This window comes from Arvicanthis niloticus, chromosome 9 (assembly GCF_011762505.2).
Source record: "Arvicanthis niloticus isolate mArvNil1 chromosome 9, mArvNil1.pat.X, whole genome shotgun sequence".
Lineage (NCBI taxonomy): Eukaryota > Metazoa > Chordata > Mammalia > Rodentia > Muridae > Arvicanthis > Arvicanthis niloticus.
In genome coordinates, this window is record NC_047666.1 from 28,892,233 (window position 1) to 28,910,857 (window position 18,625).

An 18,625-nucleotide genomic window follows, 5' to 3' on the forward strand; every position below is an offset into this window, starting at 1 on the left:
TACTAGAAGGTGGAGTATGAGGAGTAACAAGCTATGAAATGACAAACATCAGTCCCCAGCCTGGATTGAGTCCACCTAGAGAGCCACTCATAAAATAGATACTGGGTCCTAATCCTAGGCCCAAGCTGAGCTTATGTGGACTTGAACATTCGGGAAGCTTATACCAATGGCCAGTGGAGTCAGCTGAGGAGTCAGCAGGCATCAGTTTTCCAAGGCGGGTCTGGTGGGTGTGGCATTGTTGACAGCACAGCCTGTGGATGAGGGAGATGGTGCCTACAACACAGTGGCAATGAGAGTCGAGGACTCCAGTGAGCTGTGCCCCCACCCCCACCCTCCCCCAGAGCTGAGGGAAAAGCAAGGCAGGGGAATATGACAGTTCTTGTTACCTAACTGTTAGGGCTGCATCTTTCTGTACTGTAGAGCTGCAGACAGGGAACGAGGAAGCTTGTGAGGATCACCTAAGCCATCCTTATGGAAGTTCTTTGCTTACTTCCAGGCTAAGCAGATAGGAGATGGAAGGTGTAAGGATGGTCACTGGTGATTCAACCTTTACAGGTGGGTGCTCCAAGAATGACCTACATCTATGTTTAAAATAGTTGGTCTACACTAAGGGAGACAGACAATGTCAGCTCTTGGAACGTGAAACCCTCACAATGCTTAGACAATTTTTTTGCTATGGTTTAGACTACACCTGGGATACTTGTCTGAATCTCCAGCTGTTTTGAGCCATCTTTCTGTGACATTCACCCTGTTCTCCTGAGAACTAGATGTCAGGGCTAAAGACAAGGCTTTCCTGCCTCCAGCCCAGCAGGCCTTTGGGAATCTGGCAGGTGAGAGCCCAGCAGCTAGCACTGGGTAAGCAGCATTCACTGCCAGCACCCAGCACTGAGGGGATTCTTCACTGACACTTTATTACCCACTTGCCAGGCCATATTTCCTAGAGAAGCAGCATGTGCTCACCACAGGGCTGTATCGAATGGCTTGGCTCCTCCCAAGTCAGGAGCAGATTCAGCCTCAACCAAGCTTTCCCCAAAGATTAGGAATGGGGAGGTGACACAACTCAGGAAAATAATCTAACAGCAACATTGCTAAGCAGTCACCTCTCTACTGATTAAAAAAGGAGAGAAAAAAAGATTGGACTGTAATACCATTTAATCCCCAGAAGCTAATCTAAATGTAACACTCAGAAGAAAACAAAAGTGGCACAAAGAGATGCGTCAGCCCTGCCTTCAGGGAGACTGGCTTTATTCCCAAAGTGGGCCCATTAATAGAGCTGGGAATGAAATGCCAGTTCTGTCTTTGTAAGGGGAGGGGATTACCAAACTGTTGTTTCTAAGCTCAGTTTTAAGTCATGGATCTCTGAACATCAAGAAAGCCTGGGGCTGAGGCAGCCCTTCCCATAAACCTATGGCCAGTGCTTCCAAACCCACCCAGTGGGTGTTGACTGAACAAACATGAGCTCCAGGCCATTGGAACACACAGACTGTAGAGAACATGTCACCCCATGGTCCTCAAACCTGCTCACAGGAGGTAACAGTGCACAAACAGGGCCTGGTCAGGTGTCCCTGTTCTCCAGAGCTCCATGGCACCTACCCACCTACCTTCCTCCTGCATCAATGCTGCACAAAGCCCACTGTGACTCTGAACTGTGCAGCCCTGGTCGCTATCTCCCACACTGTCCTGCTTTGTTTCCTCCATGGCACTTTGTATTATTTAGTAGCATAGTTTTACCCTCCCTTCCCCATATTGTCCTCTCTTTAATATGTATGTGTGTGTGTATTCCTTCATATACTTTATATTTGTCTCATTTACTGTGGACTGTCTGCTTTGCTGCCTGGGAGGGGGCGGCTAGGGTCTTGTCATTTTCTGTACCTGGAACACTGAAGCCTGTGGCTGCAGGATGGGTGAGTCATTCCAGCTGGCAGTACTGAGTCCTGTCTCTGCTCTCAACACTGTCACTTTGTCCTCCCCAAGGCTGCCAGTTATTTTTCTAAAGCACAAAACCAATCCTATCAATTCCCCACTTAAAAGCTTTTTTTATGACTTGCCGCAGCCTACAGAACAAGTTCCAGTGGCTCTTGTGCACTGCTGGCCTTGTGTCCAGAACCAGCCTCAACTCCTGGCTTTGTGCAGTGAATACCTTTGGCACCTCAGGTCTGCCTTTCTGATATCTCACCAAAACCTTCCTGTAGGTTCCATGCACCCTGTCGCCTGAGCACAGAACTGCCTGGCCATCTCTCTGGGGCTGCCTGGTGAACTTGGGACTCAGATGCCCCACTGTGATCGGCTCATGGCACCACCCAATAGCTCAGGCAGAGACTAGTGTGCCGTGGTCTCTGTTCCAGGAGAGCTTTACCACATTCCATGGCTCCCATTGCTCCCAAGAAGCCTCTATGTCCCTGAGAGTCCCTTGAGTGCTTGACATGTTTGGGGCTACAAAGATGAAGGGAACAAAGCTCCTCCAAGCAAGAAGCCTACACTCTGCAGACTAGACTGTGGTGACTAGGCATGGGTAAAAAGCCACACTAACAGGGAGTGGAGGTCCCCAACCTTTGCCTTTGGGCACTGTGAAGATAGGGCTCTATAGTATGGAGTCAGGGGATTGCCAAGATGCCTTTACAGAGACCCGGTCAAGACAAAAGCAGTGAGATCTGCCTGGGGAGAGGGTATGCATAGGCAGAGCTGCCTAGTATCAGAGGCAGCGAGGACCACATCTCATCCTCAGCTGAGGAAGGAGGCCTGTCCCAGGTCAGAGAGCACACCACTCAGTCTTATGTTTAGGAGAAAGAATAATGAGAACATTCTTTCTGGAAGGGGAGGAAGCTTCCAGACAAATACATAGGAACCCCAGCTTCCTTCTGTCAATGGTAGGCACAGGCGCCATAACACAGGCCTTAGGTTAGTCCCAGATATCCCCCAAATAAAATACTTGAAAGTTCTTCCTGGGAGATAGATGTTGATGGTTCACCAGGAGAGTAGAGACAAAGGGCAACACGGGCCACACTCTGAGTACACACCATTCTATTTCTCCTTAAACTCTCTGGTAGAAGACAAAGGCTCACAGCAAGTCAGGAAGTTCTTTCCTAGACCTCACTTGAGTTTTCATAGCTGTAGTTCATGACTCTGGCCTTGCTGCTTCTCAGATAAGGTTTGCTTCTCTGAGGAGTGCCAGTGTGCCTGCTGCCAGTGAGCCTGCTGCCAGTTTCTTTCTAGGCCATAGACTATACCTGCCTTTCCTGTTGCATTAGTCCCTCCCTGGAGGGCCTTTCCATGTCTTCACCCAGGGCCTGCAGGGCTTAGTTGGGACTTGAGTTGGGACTCATCAGTTAGGGTGACAGGACAGAGCAGGGAATACAAAACTGCTGGCAATTCTTACATTCACCCCACTTGTCCCTAGCCCAGCATTCTTAGAAGCTGGCCTTGGGGCCTGAGGTCTTCAGAGCACCGGAAAGTTTCCTTGTAGTCCGTAACGCCTGCACTCCAATCAGCTTGTCTGTGTCTCAGGGGTCCAGAGAGGGTTCCCCCCGCCTCCAATAAAACCCACAAACAGGGTCTAGGTCCAAGGGAGAACAGGCTAGCCTTTGTCATAGCTGTGCTGCTTTGTAAGAAGACAGCAGTCCTACTCTCTATTTCCCTCACCCCACAATTCCCTTTAGTAATAATCTTCCTAATTTCAATTGTACAAGCTACCCATAAATGCACACTGTTTCAAAGTGAGCACTTCAGATAATGCTACTGTCCCATTTGGCCGTGTCAAAAAGACCTAAGCTCCCTTGAAGTCAGTACCAGTCTCCACTTGGAGAGTGGCTTCTCCCTGCCTCTCTGTATCATGCACCCACACCCCCAAGAGGAGAACATCAGGTGTCATGTGGCATTTGGGCATATAGATACAATAACCATTGTCTCTCTTCTATGCTTGCCTGCCCCACTGTGGCTCACCCTCTGTGGCATCTGCTATTCCAGGGTCAATAGTTGTAGAGACTTCTATCAGCTGCAGTGAGCTGCTTTAGTGTTTTATACCTATAAACAACTGTAGTGCTCCATCCATAGCTGCTTGTATCCAGAGTACCTCTAGGGCAGGGCTCTTCAAGGACAGCTGCCAGGTACCAGCCTCCCCTCCCTGGCCCTTGTGGTTCCATATTCAGTTGTGACCATACTCTGTATATCAAGGGCAGGTGTGCTTGCTAATATATAAGCTAGCACTAATATTGCATACTGTGTGTGCATCATGTATGTGCATTGCTAGAGGCTTAACACGCACATTCCAATGCTGTCTAAATAATCTGCAGAGATGTGTCTCAGTAGTTTGTAGTGGTTTGTCCTGATGCTGCTATATATTCTAATGCTCAATTCTGTACCCAAAGATCTGGTTGCTCCAAGACAAGGAGATCCTCCGGGAGACCAGCTTTTGTTGTATAAACCTCGCCCCACAAGTCATCCCTGATTGGTTAATAAAAATGCCTACAGCCTGGGCTGGGCAGAAGAGAGGAGGTGGATGGAGCAAAGGTTCCTGAGTTTGAGACCTCAGGCAAGGACCACTACAGAGGAAGAAGATCAAGAGGAGGGAGAGAAAAGTCACCGTAGAGTAGCATGGATTGTGAGTGCATAGCCATGAGGGCCAGCCTGTGGAGTAGGAGTGGACCAGGCAGAACAAGGCAAAAGATATCTCGTGGTTATTAACAGGGCCAAAATAGCAGAGAGCGTTGATATCTGCCCAGTTCTAGTGCTTTTAAGGCTTATTATAAACATAAAGGTTTGTTTCTTTTATTTGGGAACTAATGATCTATGTGGGGTAACCCCCCCCCCCCAATAATATTAATCACAATAGTAGTTCTGATATCTGTCACAGGCCATACCTTAAGCAGTACACAAGTGTGACCTGCATAAGCAGCTGACTGGCCTCAAAGTCTTTGCCCTGGAGAGACCCTGATTCCTGTGGCAGAGGCTTCCATGAAACAGTATATTTTCTCTCCCAACCGTACCTATTTATTACCCTAGGACAATGGCCCCCTTATCTACCCTCCTGGTGCACTTCTACCATGCCATGTTTTAGGCTGGGTGGTAGGGACATAGAATGCTACGGAATGAACTCTGGATAACAGGATGGCAAACAGAAAAGGAGCTTAAGCAAGCATGATCTAGACAGAAACGGAGGATGTGCTACACAGAGAGCAGGATATGTAAGGACACATAACCCAACAGTGTCTGTTCTGAAAGTGGGAGCCAAATAGTTTCATACTCATAATTCCAACAACTGAATTCATCTGACCCAGGGGTGGCAAATGCATTTCAGCTCAAAAGCTTATCCAACTGATGCTACTGGGCACAGGAGAGCAATGCTAAAAGTAGCCTGGAAACCACATGCAGATTCAGTGAGAGGGTACTGGGGTCCACTTGTGATATGTACCCCACTGCTGATTGGAGCATGTGAGCATTCAACCATTTACTCCAAACACAATGCTATGGAAACCAATTCCTTTCCCCAAGAGACATTGCCTTGCAGTGGCATGGGAGTAGTGTCTTGCCAATGAGCCTGCAGCTGAGAAAACCTCAAACACATGCACATGTGTGTCTTACCTTCTCCTCTTCTCCTCTCTTTTCTCCCCTCCCACTCACTCAGACAATACTGAGGCATCCAGCCAGCCTGTGTATTAGTAATCTGTCTCTGGTCTTAGGTAGAGTAGGGAGAATCAAGTGGAGAATAATGGAGACTTGCCTCCATGCCCACCAAAGTGGGTCTCTGTAAGAATTTGCACAGGAAAACACCAGACTTGTCTCAGTTTCTATACCAAGACACTGTATTTGAGAGGCCAACTAACCTGCCATGGCTGCCTTGTCTGCCGCATGTACACAACCTCTGCCTTAGGATGGAAAAAGATGGCAGACAGGGTGTCACAAAGCACCTGTATCATGGTGTCCATTTACTGGATGTGCTGAACCACCTCTGATGGGAACTGAGCCACTGGCATCCCTTGAGTTCAGATAGAGCTGAATGCTCCTAGATTAAGAATGTTGAATGAATGCTGCTTTGTGTTCAAATCAATGTACACTATCTTAATAAGTCAACTGTCAAAAGCTCATTAAGTAGATGCAAACTGAAGGACTCAGGTGGGTCTCCCAACACAGTTTGTGTAGTAAATCTTATCTTCCAGGGAGGGTGGTAGCTCAAACCAGCAAGTTGCAAGGGATATTAATCAGGGATCCTTGGATCAAAGTCCTAGGAGCCAATGACTCAGTTTCAGGAAATAGTTAATAACTCTCTTCCTCCTGGCTTGATTGTTCTAGATTCTCTAAAGCTGACTCTTTGTCGTCCAGGAGGACAGTACATGCTTCCTGACAATGAGAAGCCAAAGCAGGCTGTGAATGAATCCCATGGGAAGAGGACTGAAGGTAGTCATAAAAATAGATGTGGCACAATAAACGCAGGATGTTCCCTGGGGTCTTAATCTCTTCCTTCAAAAAATGAGAGCATTCCTGTCCGCAGTGCTTGGATGAGGTGGAAGGGCATACACACTGGGTATTCATATCTACACCAACAACTCAATTCTTCCAAAACAAGAGTCCCCAGACCATGACTGTTGGCCTCATCACAGAGTCTTCCACTGCCCTGGAGGCCGGGGTCATCAGGATCCTGACTCAGGCTCCTGGAGATAATGGGGGAGTTCTAGGACCAGCCCCACTGTGCTGCTGGAGCAGCTCTGCCAAAGTCACATGAAAACTTCCTGGTTTTTGAACTTGCTGGCTGAGTCCAGCCATTTCTCAGAGGTTGTCAGCTCTGCCTCAGCAGCAGTGGAGTAGCAGAGGGAGACCTCTATTCCCTTGCCATAAAAGCCAATCTTTGCAGGTGTCTAAGTACTGAAGAAACTAGGATGAGCAGGCCGGGACCTGAGAAAGGACCATGCAAAGGTGGCTGTGCATTCCTGGGTCACTTTCCCCACCACAGCATTTCTATTAGCTCATGGCTTCAGTGAAGGCCTGGAGGTCAGTAGGATGATCTCACAGGGATGCAAAGAAATAGCATCTCTTGAGAGGCTATCACACAGCTAGCTCAAGGCCCAGGAGTCTAGGTGGGAGACTAGAAACTTAGTTTTTATCTTCTTTTAAAACAATTATAAATTTCTGAGCCACTTAAAGTAAGAGGCTAAGAAGCTCATGTAAAGGCTTGAGAAAGGGTGTTTCCAGAAGGTTCTCATGACTAGAGAAACTGGAACCATGGTTCAGAGTTTTACGAAGGAAACATTCTGGAGAGCCACACCCTGGGATACGGTGACTCAGCTAACTGTCAGGGAGACTATGGAGCTAGTCAGCTGAGTCCCTGAGAATAAGATGGCCTGTTTCATCTGAGCGGCCACCAAGGACATCTCTGAAAAGAAAACATCACTGAAGCCTTTACAGTGCCTGACATGCAGCTGAGAACCACCAGGGACACGAAGAAAGATCTATGATGGAGAAGGGCAGCAGGGTGAGTGATCTAGCTCACCAAAAGAGAAATCCAACTGTTTCTCCTCAACGAGGTAAGGAAAATGTGTCTGGAGGGCAGGAGATCCTTGGTGTTCTCATTGCCCTACAATTAAAGTCAGTGGGAAACCACAAGTCAATCCAGGAAGGATGATAAATGGTCCAGAAAAGAGATGTGAGTCATCCCTCTAGGTAAAGAACCAAGTAACAACAGCAATGAGCAAACAACTTTACCCAGTGGATGTGCATGTCCACTGCAGAATTCCCTTATAACTGCACACAAAGGCTAGTCCTCTCCTTTCTCTGGCTAGCTATCCCTGGTACTTAAAGCACATTCCTCTCTTACCCACTCCACATTCCCTCTACCCTCAGCAGGCAGATCTTGGTTCTTTACCTAGATGAGTGACTCACATCTCTTTCTTGAAGAGTCTGGACCATTTATCAACCTTCTTGGATTGGCTTGTTGTGGTTTCCTACTGACCTTAATCATACGGCAATGGGAACACCAAGAAGTAGCCTAAAAGATCTCCTGCCCTCCAGGTATATTTTCCTTACCTCCATTGAGGAGAAACAGTTGGATCTTTTTTTTTTTTTTTTTTTTTTTAGTGGGCTGGATCATAGTTGGGAAGGACACCAGGAGCCCAAGTGACCAGGGAAATCTTGGCTTCTGCTTCAGTGGGATGACTGTACCTTCTGGCATAAACACTCCTGCTCTGGAATCAAGAATTCTTCCCCAGAGGAGCAAATGGTTACAGGAACAAGAATCAGGGAGATGAATTCAATGCTTAATTCATTTCTCCCCTTCCCCATCCTATCTATGGTGATGGTGCTATCCACATTTAGGGCAAGTCTTCCCTCTTCATGTAGACCTCTACTCAAAGACAACACACCAAGGCGTCTTCCAGGTGACTTCAAATCCAGTGAGGCTGACAATGAAGAGTAACCATGGATGGCTACCAAAACAGACCATATACTGGATCATAAATCAAGCTTCCAAGCAATTTAAGTCTCCTGTTGTCAAGTCACTAATTAGCAAATTAAACTAGAGAGCAATCATACCAAAAGTAGAACATCCTCCAAGGTTTGGAAAATCATCAATACATTTCTTCAAGAGAAGAAATCAGAATTAAATATTTTAAAAAATTGAATTAAATTGTAATGAAAATACATCAGCTTAGAACTTAAATGCTATAGCAAAGCTATATGCTTGCCGGGCAGTGGTGGCGCACGCCTTTAATCCCAGCACTTGGGAGGCAGAGGCAGGTGGATTTCTGAGTTCGAGGCCAGCCTGGTCTACAGAGTGAGTTCCAGGACAGCCCGGGCTATACAGAGAAACCTTGTCTCGAAAAACCAAAAAAAAAAGCTATATGCTCAAGAGAGAATTTACAGGCATGACCGCAGATAAAAGAAAGAAAATAAAGCTGGGTGAGGTAAAAGCATTCACTGCTTATCCATAGTGAGCTGTTCTGAAGAAATGTGTTGTTAGCAACATCATGTGAACAAACAATAGTAGAGCAGCTTTTTATCCCTTAATTCAGCCAAATCACATGATGCAAACTGAGGTGGCATGTGTCAATCACTTGGTGTAGCCCTCTGATGCAATGAGACACAGCATCTATAAGATGGCAGCAGCCACTGTCCAAGTCATAGAGCATGCTACCTTATGTCTGATTTTTCCTTTGTAAAGTAGAACGAGCACACATTAAAATAATGACCAACATAGCCTTGTATACCAAGCACTAAACCAGCAGCACCACCACTTGTGATCACCAGGCATGGTGTGCTGTACACAGATGCCTGTGCTGTTGTCTCACAAGACTGGCTGCTAGGAGGTCTGTGAGCACTGATGTGCAATGCTGTAGAAGTTCAGTGTTCACCCCCACTGTGCTCCTCTGGGCTACTGCCCATGTGGTCCAAGGTTGTTTGAGGGGTTGCTAAATAGCACACGGATACACTTTGCATTCTTAACAACAAAACTAAAATAGGCCATGTGATGTCAATGCAACCTCTGCTTACTTCTGGGAACTTCATCAACATCTCTCTTCTTGCTCATTACTCTGGCTACACTGGTCACCTTTTAGTTCCCTAAGTGAACTACAAGATTTCTTGCTTCAGGGCTTTTGCATATGCTGAAACCAGCTTCCCTTTCCTTCCTTCCTCTGGCAGCTCTTCATCTCATAGGAGTCAGTTCAAATGTCATTTCCTCTGCAAACCAGCCTAGGTCAGGTTCCTTGGCTGGATACTTCTAACCTGTGCATCATAACTCACAGTACTATTAGACCATTGAGAACATTTGTTGGGAAATTGCTTTCTCTGCAGTTCAGTTTAAGAAACTGTTTTTCATATCTCAAATGTCACTAGGCTCCTCCTGGCAGGGAAAGAAGCCGTCCTGTTCCTAGCTAGAACCTTGGTTCTAGCATACTATCAAGAATAGGAGCCATGCCACATGTGGTAAATGAATGAACGAAAACATGGACAGAGTTTACCATCTTAAGTAATCATTTGGTTTACTCAGAGCTGTTAGCGATGCTCCACTGTCTTGGAAGGAAACTCCCACCATTTCTGTCACTAGCAGCTGGCATTCATTTCTGTGACATTTACAATGCAATTTGCAATCATTTGCTAATCCGAAAAATCTCACAAACATTTTTTCCTTTGATATTTAAGGAAAATACTTTCTAACTTTGCACTGTTTACTACGTGAGGGAAAAGACAGTATTCTGGAAACTCTATTCATCAAATCTTTCTCCACCAAGCAAGTGCTGTGAAGTGACTCAATGGCTGCCATTATCAAAATCTCTTAGTACTGGTGGTGCTGAGACTCACAGATGGTTCATGAAGAACATCCATGTCTTGAACACAGTCCAAAGGCTGGATACCCATGTGGCCCAAGGGCCGGCAGCTCCTGGGTAGTAAGGCCCATAGCCCTGCTTCCTGGACAGTGCCTTCTCCCTGTTGTCTTCTCAGGATGGGAAGGACAAGGCATCTTCCTAGCATCCCTTTCACATGAACACTGATCCCACTGACAAGAACTCAATATTTATGACCATATCATCTCTCAGAGATCTAGCTGGGTTTCTGAAGACTGCTGACTCAGCCTCTGGCCAAAACCCATGCTGCTACCACCATTTGCAGCTGACACTATCCTATGCTTCCCTTCTGTATGGAGACTGTGTACCACCATGTAGCCTAGTGCAAAGTGTGTCCTATTTGGAGGCGAGGAAATGGAGACCTCTCCGATTGAAGTGACTTGCTAGTAAGTGTAGGGCTGAGGTCTGAGTCAGTCTGTCAGGCCTAGTGGCCTAAGGCCCCAACCACCTACACCAGGTTCAGAGAGTTCTTAGAAAGAGTTGGGGGGGGGGCGCGGGGGGCTGGAGAGATGGCTCAGAGGTTAAGAGCACTGACTGCTCTTCCAAAGGTCCTGAGTTCAATTCCCAGCAACCACATGGTGGCTCACAACCATCTGTAACAGGGATCTCATGCCCTCTTCTGGTGTGTCTGAAGACAGTGACAGTGTACTCACATACATGAAATAAATAAACAAATCTTTTCAAAAAAAAAAAAAAAAAGAAAGAAAGAAAGAGTAGAGGGGCCAGAGAGATGTTCGAAGGTTAAGATCATGTTCTTGAAGAGGACCTGAGTTTGGTTCCTGGCACCCATGTGGGGTCACTAACAGTCGTTTCTCTCTCTCTCTCTCTCACACACACACACACTTTTTTATTTCTTATGTACATTGGTGTCTTGCCTACATGTATGTCTGTATGAGGATGCTGGATCCCCCAGAACAGGAGTTACAGATGATTGTAAGCTGCCATGTGGGTGCTGAGAATTGAACATGGGTGAGTAGTCGGCTCTTAACCACTAAGACATCTATCCAGCACCCCTCTTTTAAAAACATTTATTATTTTTAATACGTGTTTTTGTGTAATGTGTCTATGTGTGAGCATGTGCATGACATACCCATATTAAAAATAATAAAATAGATCTTTAAAAAAAAGAAAGACAGCAGAGACAAAGACGTAAGACAGCTCTAAAACAGTTGGGTAAGCTTTAGGCCCAGTGCTCTTACACATCCACTGTGTAAGTCAGATCAACTTAACAGAGGGAAAAGGACATGTCTACTTGGCTTATGGATTCAGAAGCTTTAGAATATGGTTACTGGATACCGAAGCTTTGGGCCTGTGGCAGCACACAAGACATGATGCAGGGAACTTGTGGTAGAGGAGGCCTGCTTACCTCACAGCAGCTGGAAAGCAAGGAGCAGGAGATGAGGCCAATATGCCCTTCAAGGCTATGCCTCTAATGGTCTGACTCCCTTTCTAGATGGTGTCTTCTAATAGATTTACCATCTCACAGCAGCACTGTGGCTGGGGACCATGTTTGTAATTCCTGTGACTTTGGGTGGGTGTGACATGTAAGATACAAACTATACCAACCAGTTGTGATCTCTGGCAATGGGTCCTTGATGCCTTTTCTAGCTCCTTCTAGCCGTCTGTACACTGGCAGCAGTAATAGCATACAAGAGAACCAAACTGAAGGTGGGCAAAGCACTACTATTCAATATAGGCTCAGCAAGAAACAGTGGTCGTCCAGGCATGCTACAAACACACAAGACCATTCTTTCACCTCATAAAAACCATACTGGTCCATTTCTACCTTGTCTTCAGAGGTCAAGAGGATGCAAAGGTAGCCAGTGACAATGAAGTCAGGCTCACAAAGGCAGGTGGCAGGGTAAAGCAGCTTTATTTTCTTGCCGATGGAGAGGCCCCTCATATGGTCAGGGGTTGCACTGCCACAGTGGTTGTCACCTGGCTCCCCATCCTCCTTCCCAATCTGACATGAGGTTTCACAGTCATGAAGCTAAGGCCCAGGAAGTCTTTATGAAATAGGTCCTGTTGTCCCACCATGAAGGCAAGGACACCTGCAGACAGGTAACACACCTAAATGTCCTCTGTCATTCAGGAGACATGTAATATTCAGGCTCATAGGGGTGTTGGGAAAGGGCAACATCTCCAGGGCTGTGTACCCATCCCTTTCCTGTCTCCTTCCACCTGACGGGAAAGTCCTGCCCTCCCACACCATAGATTCCTATTGTTCCTCTAGGACTTAAGTTTCAAGACTGTTGTTTTCTGTTCCTTCCCTGGTGCTGCTTATTAGCATCCCCTAGCTACAAGTGTTTCACAACGTGGGAACAAAAGGAAGCCTGCTCCTTATGCCACCCCACACACCTTCAGGTCTGTTCTGACTGCACCAGTTCCACCCTATTCTCCTGGTTCTCTGCATGGTTCATGCTCATCCACAGCATTGTCTTTCACAGGTACTTTGTCACCTCATAGCTATGCAACCCTCCTCTGACACCTTCTTCTCATGGTGCCAGATCCAACCATTGTGTACTATCATGGGCTTTTCTGGTGACTCACCTAACTTGCTGGAAGAGACTGCCAAGGGAGCAGAAGGGGTTGATAGTTCATCAGAGAATCCCAGTCTCCTGGCACACAGACCATCTTCACACTTAAGGTTTTCCTTTCCCAGGGATCTGCACCCCAAATGATCCATGAAAAAGCCCACGCCTCCTTGCTTCTGACAACCTGGTTCAGTGTTCATGGACAGCAGCACAGAAGCATGGCAGATGGGGCTAAGTACTGCCACATGAGTCTTTGGCCTCTCTGAGCCTTTTTCATTTGGGAGCACAGCATGAGTGTCCAGAGCATGAGGAGCACTGTGTGCTCAGCAGGAGCAGGAGGCCCCCACAGGGGACACGCTTATACTCTCACCCCCCCTCCCCCCACTCCTCATAAAGCAAAGGGCCAGGACTAAACTCCAGATCCCTTGGAACCTGTTCACTGCCCCTTACCTAGCAAGATAACAAAGCAGCTGCTGCTTCAGAAAAAGGCAGTGGCTGCAGCCCACTGCAACACACCAAGGAGCTGAGGAGAACTGTGTGCTAATCTGGGTAATTACTGATGGCCAATGGCTACCTTCAGCCCAACTGAGGGGCTGATGAACAGATGGCTGTCTTGTTATTAGAGGAATTTGCCACCAGGCAGGTGGCAGCAGGCTTCAAGCCACACACATGGGGATTTCTACAAATGCAGGCACGTTTACAAGAACAATAAGCAGATCCTTACTTTATTGTGCTCTCTGCTTTGGAAGCCGCCTCATGGAATTGTTGGGAAGACAGTTTATACAGCTCAGCATTCTACGAAGAGAAAACACAAAACTGGTTACCAAAGGTTAACACCTCCTTCTAGAAGCTTGTGGGACACAACCACACTAGAACTGGACAGATGCTAATACTTTAACTGGTGTCAGCACAGCGAGGTCCTAGCTCCCACAGCATGCTGATCACTGTGATGGAACCCCAGAAAAGTGACTGCTGAAGGCAAACCATAATAACTTTTAGTTCAGGGAGTGGCAAGCTGCAGGCCACAGGCCAAATCTGCTGGCTACCTTGCTTGTAAGTAAAGTTTCATGGCTACACACACCCATGTCTCCAGCTGCTTGTATGCTGCAGGATCAGTGGAATGGCTGTGGTGGAGCCTGCAACATTTATTACTTGTAAAGAAGAAGGTGCTGACATTGATCTATTCTCATCCCTACTGGACAAGTGGACCATGCTGTCTAAAGAGGCCAAGTGACAAGACAAAGTCATACAGTGAAGAACAGTGTCAGGACTATCCAGTGTCTTAACTCCTAGACTGGAGCATGCTTCCATCTGTTGCTTTCCATGATGCACTGTGGGAGGTTCTGAAGGCATGTACCTATTCTTTCTGACATTACCCATTACCTACAGATACCTACAGAATCAGGCTAGCAGGGAAAACCTAGAAACAAGAACATGACAGCTGTGTTTGCTCCTGGTGTTACATTGTGATTTTCAGTAAGTTGCTTACCTTGTCAGTCATTTCTGGTCACACAGGCCTAGCCTAGCACTTTCCTTTTTCTCTAAAGCTGACATCTTCATTTGCTCCCAGAGAAGACTGATACTGACATCCTTTCAGCCTCAGGATGTAGCACTCTAGGTGGGAGCACTCAGACCCATGCAGTTGGTCAGACATACAGTGAGGGGAAGGCCACACCTGGAGGCTGAGACAGGGTGGGTGGGTCAAGGGGCCCCTGTACAGAGGTGTAGGGAAAGTGGTCAGATGTTTTGAGTGGGATATGAAGCCAGTTGCATGTGCAGTGTGCCAACGTCAGGTCCTTTGCACAGAGATATATTCATTCCTGAGAAGGGATTCTCTGTGTTTCAGATGAGCAAACAGCTTCAGGTCATTAGTCCTTGCAACAAGCTGATGGGACAGTGAAAGGACTGTGGACTCTTAAGGTTGTGCCTCCTTGCACATTTGTCAGGCTTGACCCGGCTCTACCTACCTGCTGAAGAAATACAACAAGCTAGTCTCTGGATGGACAGGGAAAGAGCGGTCTGAATACAGGTTGCCAGGAGAGCACATTCTGTGGTGTGGAGCCCAATTAGGTCTATAGGGAAGGGAACTAAGGCAGAGGACTTCCTCCAGGAACTACAGGTGTGAACACAGGTCTGGGCTAGAATCAGGCTCCACCTTTACCTGCTCTCTGAGATTTCCACTGTCTGCAGTCTCAGGCAGGCTTGGTGGGAGGTCGGCATGAAAAGGAGACTCTTGCAGGAGAGCTTAGGAACACAAAGCCCCTGGCAAGGAGGCTCAGGACCTAGAAGGTGGAGCAGATCATCTAGCTTATCCCTTCTAGTTTCCTCTCTCCACACCAGGTAGCCTTCTCTAAGGTGTGCCAACCACTCCAGCATACAACAGGCATGGAACAAACACAGGTTCCTCACAGCCTGGCAGTGGAAGATCTATACTAATGCCACACTCTGGAAGTTTTCTGCTTCTCTTCTGGAGTCCTTGTACTCATATCCCTGCTTCAGAATGGTGTGACATTCTCTGATACGGCTGTCCTGGCTGAGGAAAAAGGCAGAGGCACCCTGATCAGTCTCTCCCAATTCCTCTAGTACATGTTCTTTTGTGACCTACTTGGGATCACTGGGATTCTGGTAGAGCCTCCTGAGGATGTTGCCTGGCCAATGGGCTCACAGTATGACAGCACTTTGGTGTGTGCTGGCCACAATCTGTGAGTAAACCACTTACTTCCTCCAAGCTTTGATTTCTTAACTGCAGAGTGAGAGAAAAGCAGGCACACAGATCTCCCCCAACCCACACAATACTGTAGAGCTTCTGAAGCCAAAAAACCCTTGTGTTCTTTTCGCAGATGCTGGTCTTTCTTCCCCATAAGAAACCCACCCAACTCTTGAGTTTCTTTTCTTCTCTGTGTGTTCAAAGGGTCAGATCATAGACTTCCAGGTACAGTCACCTACTGAGTCCTTCTCAAGGAAAGGACTCAAAGGCTGAGATGGGGCCCATGTACTGTGGGCAGGCAGAAGAGGCCTAGAGCCATTGCTCTGTATGGTAGGCAGTATGGATCTGTCCCAGGGGACATGGAGCCAATCATGTGGTCAGTAGGATTTGTCATAGGAAGTGTCCACAGGCCAAGAAGTGGTTATGGCCACCCCCTGTAGCTTCCTCTATTTTCCTCATGATGACTCAGTGAAAATCCCCCACTGGTCCCATCCCGACTGTCTGTGCAAACCCATGGCAGTGGGCTTTGTAACAACTCCTGGCCCAGAAGCACAGGAAACGTCTCTAAGCCACAACGGGGGTATATTTGTTCATAAGCCCCTGGTTCTACAGCCTTCCTCATTAAGGACAAGGATCCTGCAGATTACAACTTGTCATAATTGTGGGCTTCTTGAGGACTGGCCAAATTATTTATCCTGACAACACTATGTATGGGGATGGGGTCCAAGTCAAGTGGAGCCTGTGCCCTGGCCATATGGGGTGCTCGGATACCACTGTGTCACAATTACAAATGGGCATGAGGTCAGTAGTTTGAGCTGTAGGGGTACCTACCAGGGCAGCCTGCAAACTTGATCAGACTTGTCTTCTTGGGAGCTGATACCTGAACAGAACCCAACCACCAAAGCATGTCTCTGGCTCCCTCACTGCCTCTGGTGGTTCTAACAATGGAGTACTTGGCCTAGTTCATGGTAGACTAGCACTGAACTTTACAGCACAATTTTTGTCACATCAATATTTTCAAAAGTGAAAGCAGGCCAGGGGCTATAGTGAGTGGTGAGCTTGCTAGGGCTTGTATCCTAGCCCCACCCATCTCCTTTCTACCTCTGGATGAGGTTATGGTACACTTGTGAGCACCTTGTGGGCAAGTAATTTAAGTAGGGAGCATTCTGTGAGGCACATTGTGAGTGGGCACTCTGTGAAAGAACACACTGAGCGAGCACATCCTGTGAAGGAGTACCCTATGAGGGAGCACAGTGGGGGTGAGGGCTCTGTAAGCCCTCTGCACCTCAACTCAAGCAGCTCCCACCAGGTCCTCTAGGCCGATAAATTCTCCTAGTGTTGGAAGCAGTGCTGAGGAGAACGAGTGCCTACCTGCAGCTGTGTGTGAGAGTGAGCATGTTTACAGAGGACACTCTGGAAGTCAGGGTCTGGGGACAAAGACTATATTTATTTCTAATGAACTGTAAAGGATGAGGAGATATGAGCCAAACAAGGAGGAAGCCTCATGAAGAGAGAAAACAGTATGTGGGTGTCCAAAGGGCAGTGTGGGTACAGGAGGGAAGCAGGGACTGCCAAACAATGGGATTGAGGGCAGGGAGGGCTAAGACACAGTGGGTGCAGTCAACTCAACTTTAGGCTCAGAGCCTGAGTTCTAGTGAGGGGTGAATAAAACCCTGGCTTTGTTTGTTTTGTGTTTTTGAAACAAGGTTTTGCTCTGTAGCCCAGGCTAATCTGGAACTCATTGTGTATACAAGGCTGGACTGAGAGTCTCAGTGTTCTTCCTATCTCAGCCTCCTGAGTGTTGAAATTACGGTCCTCAGCTCCTATGCCTGTCTTTTTAAGTGAGGGAAAAGCAGAGCAGTCCTATTTTTAAGACTGTGGCAGCTGTGGACAATGGAGTCCCATGTTCCTGGAGGGGTCAGCACTGGAGGGTCCTGGACCGCCCAGGGCCTGGGAGCTACAGTTACCACAGAAGCTCATGAGCTTTCTGACTGTTCTCTGGTGGGCCTGCACTGTCCACATATCTTCTGTGCCCACCATCATGTGCTGATAGTTTTGGAGACTTTTCATCCCATAGAGTTCTCAAGTTCCCACTTCTGGAATGCCTTTTCCTCTGCTCTAGACAGCTGCCCCTCCTCCGATGCCTGCAGCTGCTTCTTGAGCACATCTGAAGGCAGAAGACCTGATCTCCATTAATTAAATCTGCCATTAAAAATTAAATAACATGAGTAAGAAGGTGTGAGCATTATCTCTGTGGGTTTCAAAAGTCGCAGTGTTTCTTCAATTACTTCCCAAGCAGTTTTCATATTTCATACTGTCTGATTTCTCCAAGGGCCTGGATTTGCAAGATCAAAAGAGAGTGTGAGGGTGAGAGAAGCAAGGTGGGAAGGTGGGAAGGCGGGAAGGGGAGGATGGCATCAAAACATGTCGTGGACAGGAGAGATCGACCCACTGCCCCCAGGCAGAGCTAGGAGAAGCAGCAGAATGGGAGGATGTAGCAGCATAGAGTCGACAGCAAGTCTATCAAGTACAGGTCAGGTAAGGCCCATGTGTCCATGTATATGACAATGGATATAGAAATAAGAGCTTATCCTATATGCCTGGAAAAGAGCTGCTCCTGGCCCAGAGCCCTCAACACAGACACCTAGGCCAAAAGCATTCATGAATGCTCTACTAAGGGAAAGAAAGCAGGGCTGGGTGTCATGAAGACCCAGCTTGAGAAGGGTCACATTAGAGAGAACTCAGCTGACATCACTATGGAGAAACTGTTCAGGGCCATGTAGGAATCAGAGTGAGGCTACTGGTGCTCAGGACCTTTCCTCCTAGTGTGTGTCATGGGAAAGACTTGCATTGCCATGTCCTCTCCTCTGCACAGAAAGAATGACGATGGAGTAGTCAGTACTGGCTTGATGGGAGTGGGGGCTGGGCAATGCATTATAGAATTACACAATGCCTGGCACACACTGGACACTCAATAAATGTTTTAATAACTTAACAAACATCCCTCACTTTATGCATATGAACCAACAAGGCCAGCATGTGTGGAAGAGTTCTCA

The 18,625-nt window shown here is 47.3% G+C and overlaps 1 protein-coding gene across 1 annotated transcript in view; it reads right to left on the reverse strand.

Annotated features, from left to right (window-relative positions):
* Window positions 1-18,625, reverse strand: part of Chchd6 (coiled-coil-helix-coiled-coil-helix domain containing 6) — a 206,279-nt gene that overhangs the window by 21,792 nt on the left and 165,862 nt on the right. Inside the window, exon 6 of the mRNA XM_034511780.2 lies at window positions 13,587-13,657. Coding sequence (XP_034367671.1) covers window positions 13,587-13,657 — 71 coding nt within the window. The remainder of the gene's footprint in view (window positions 1-13,586; window positions 13,658-18,625) is intronic.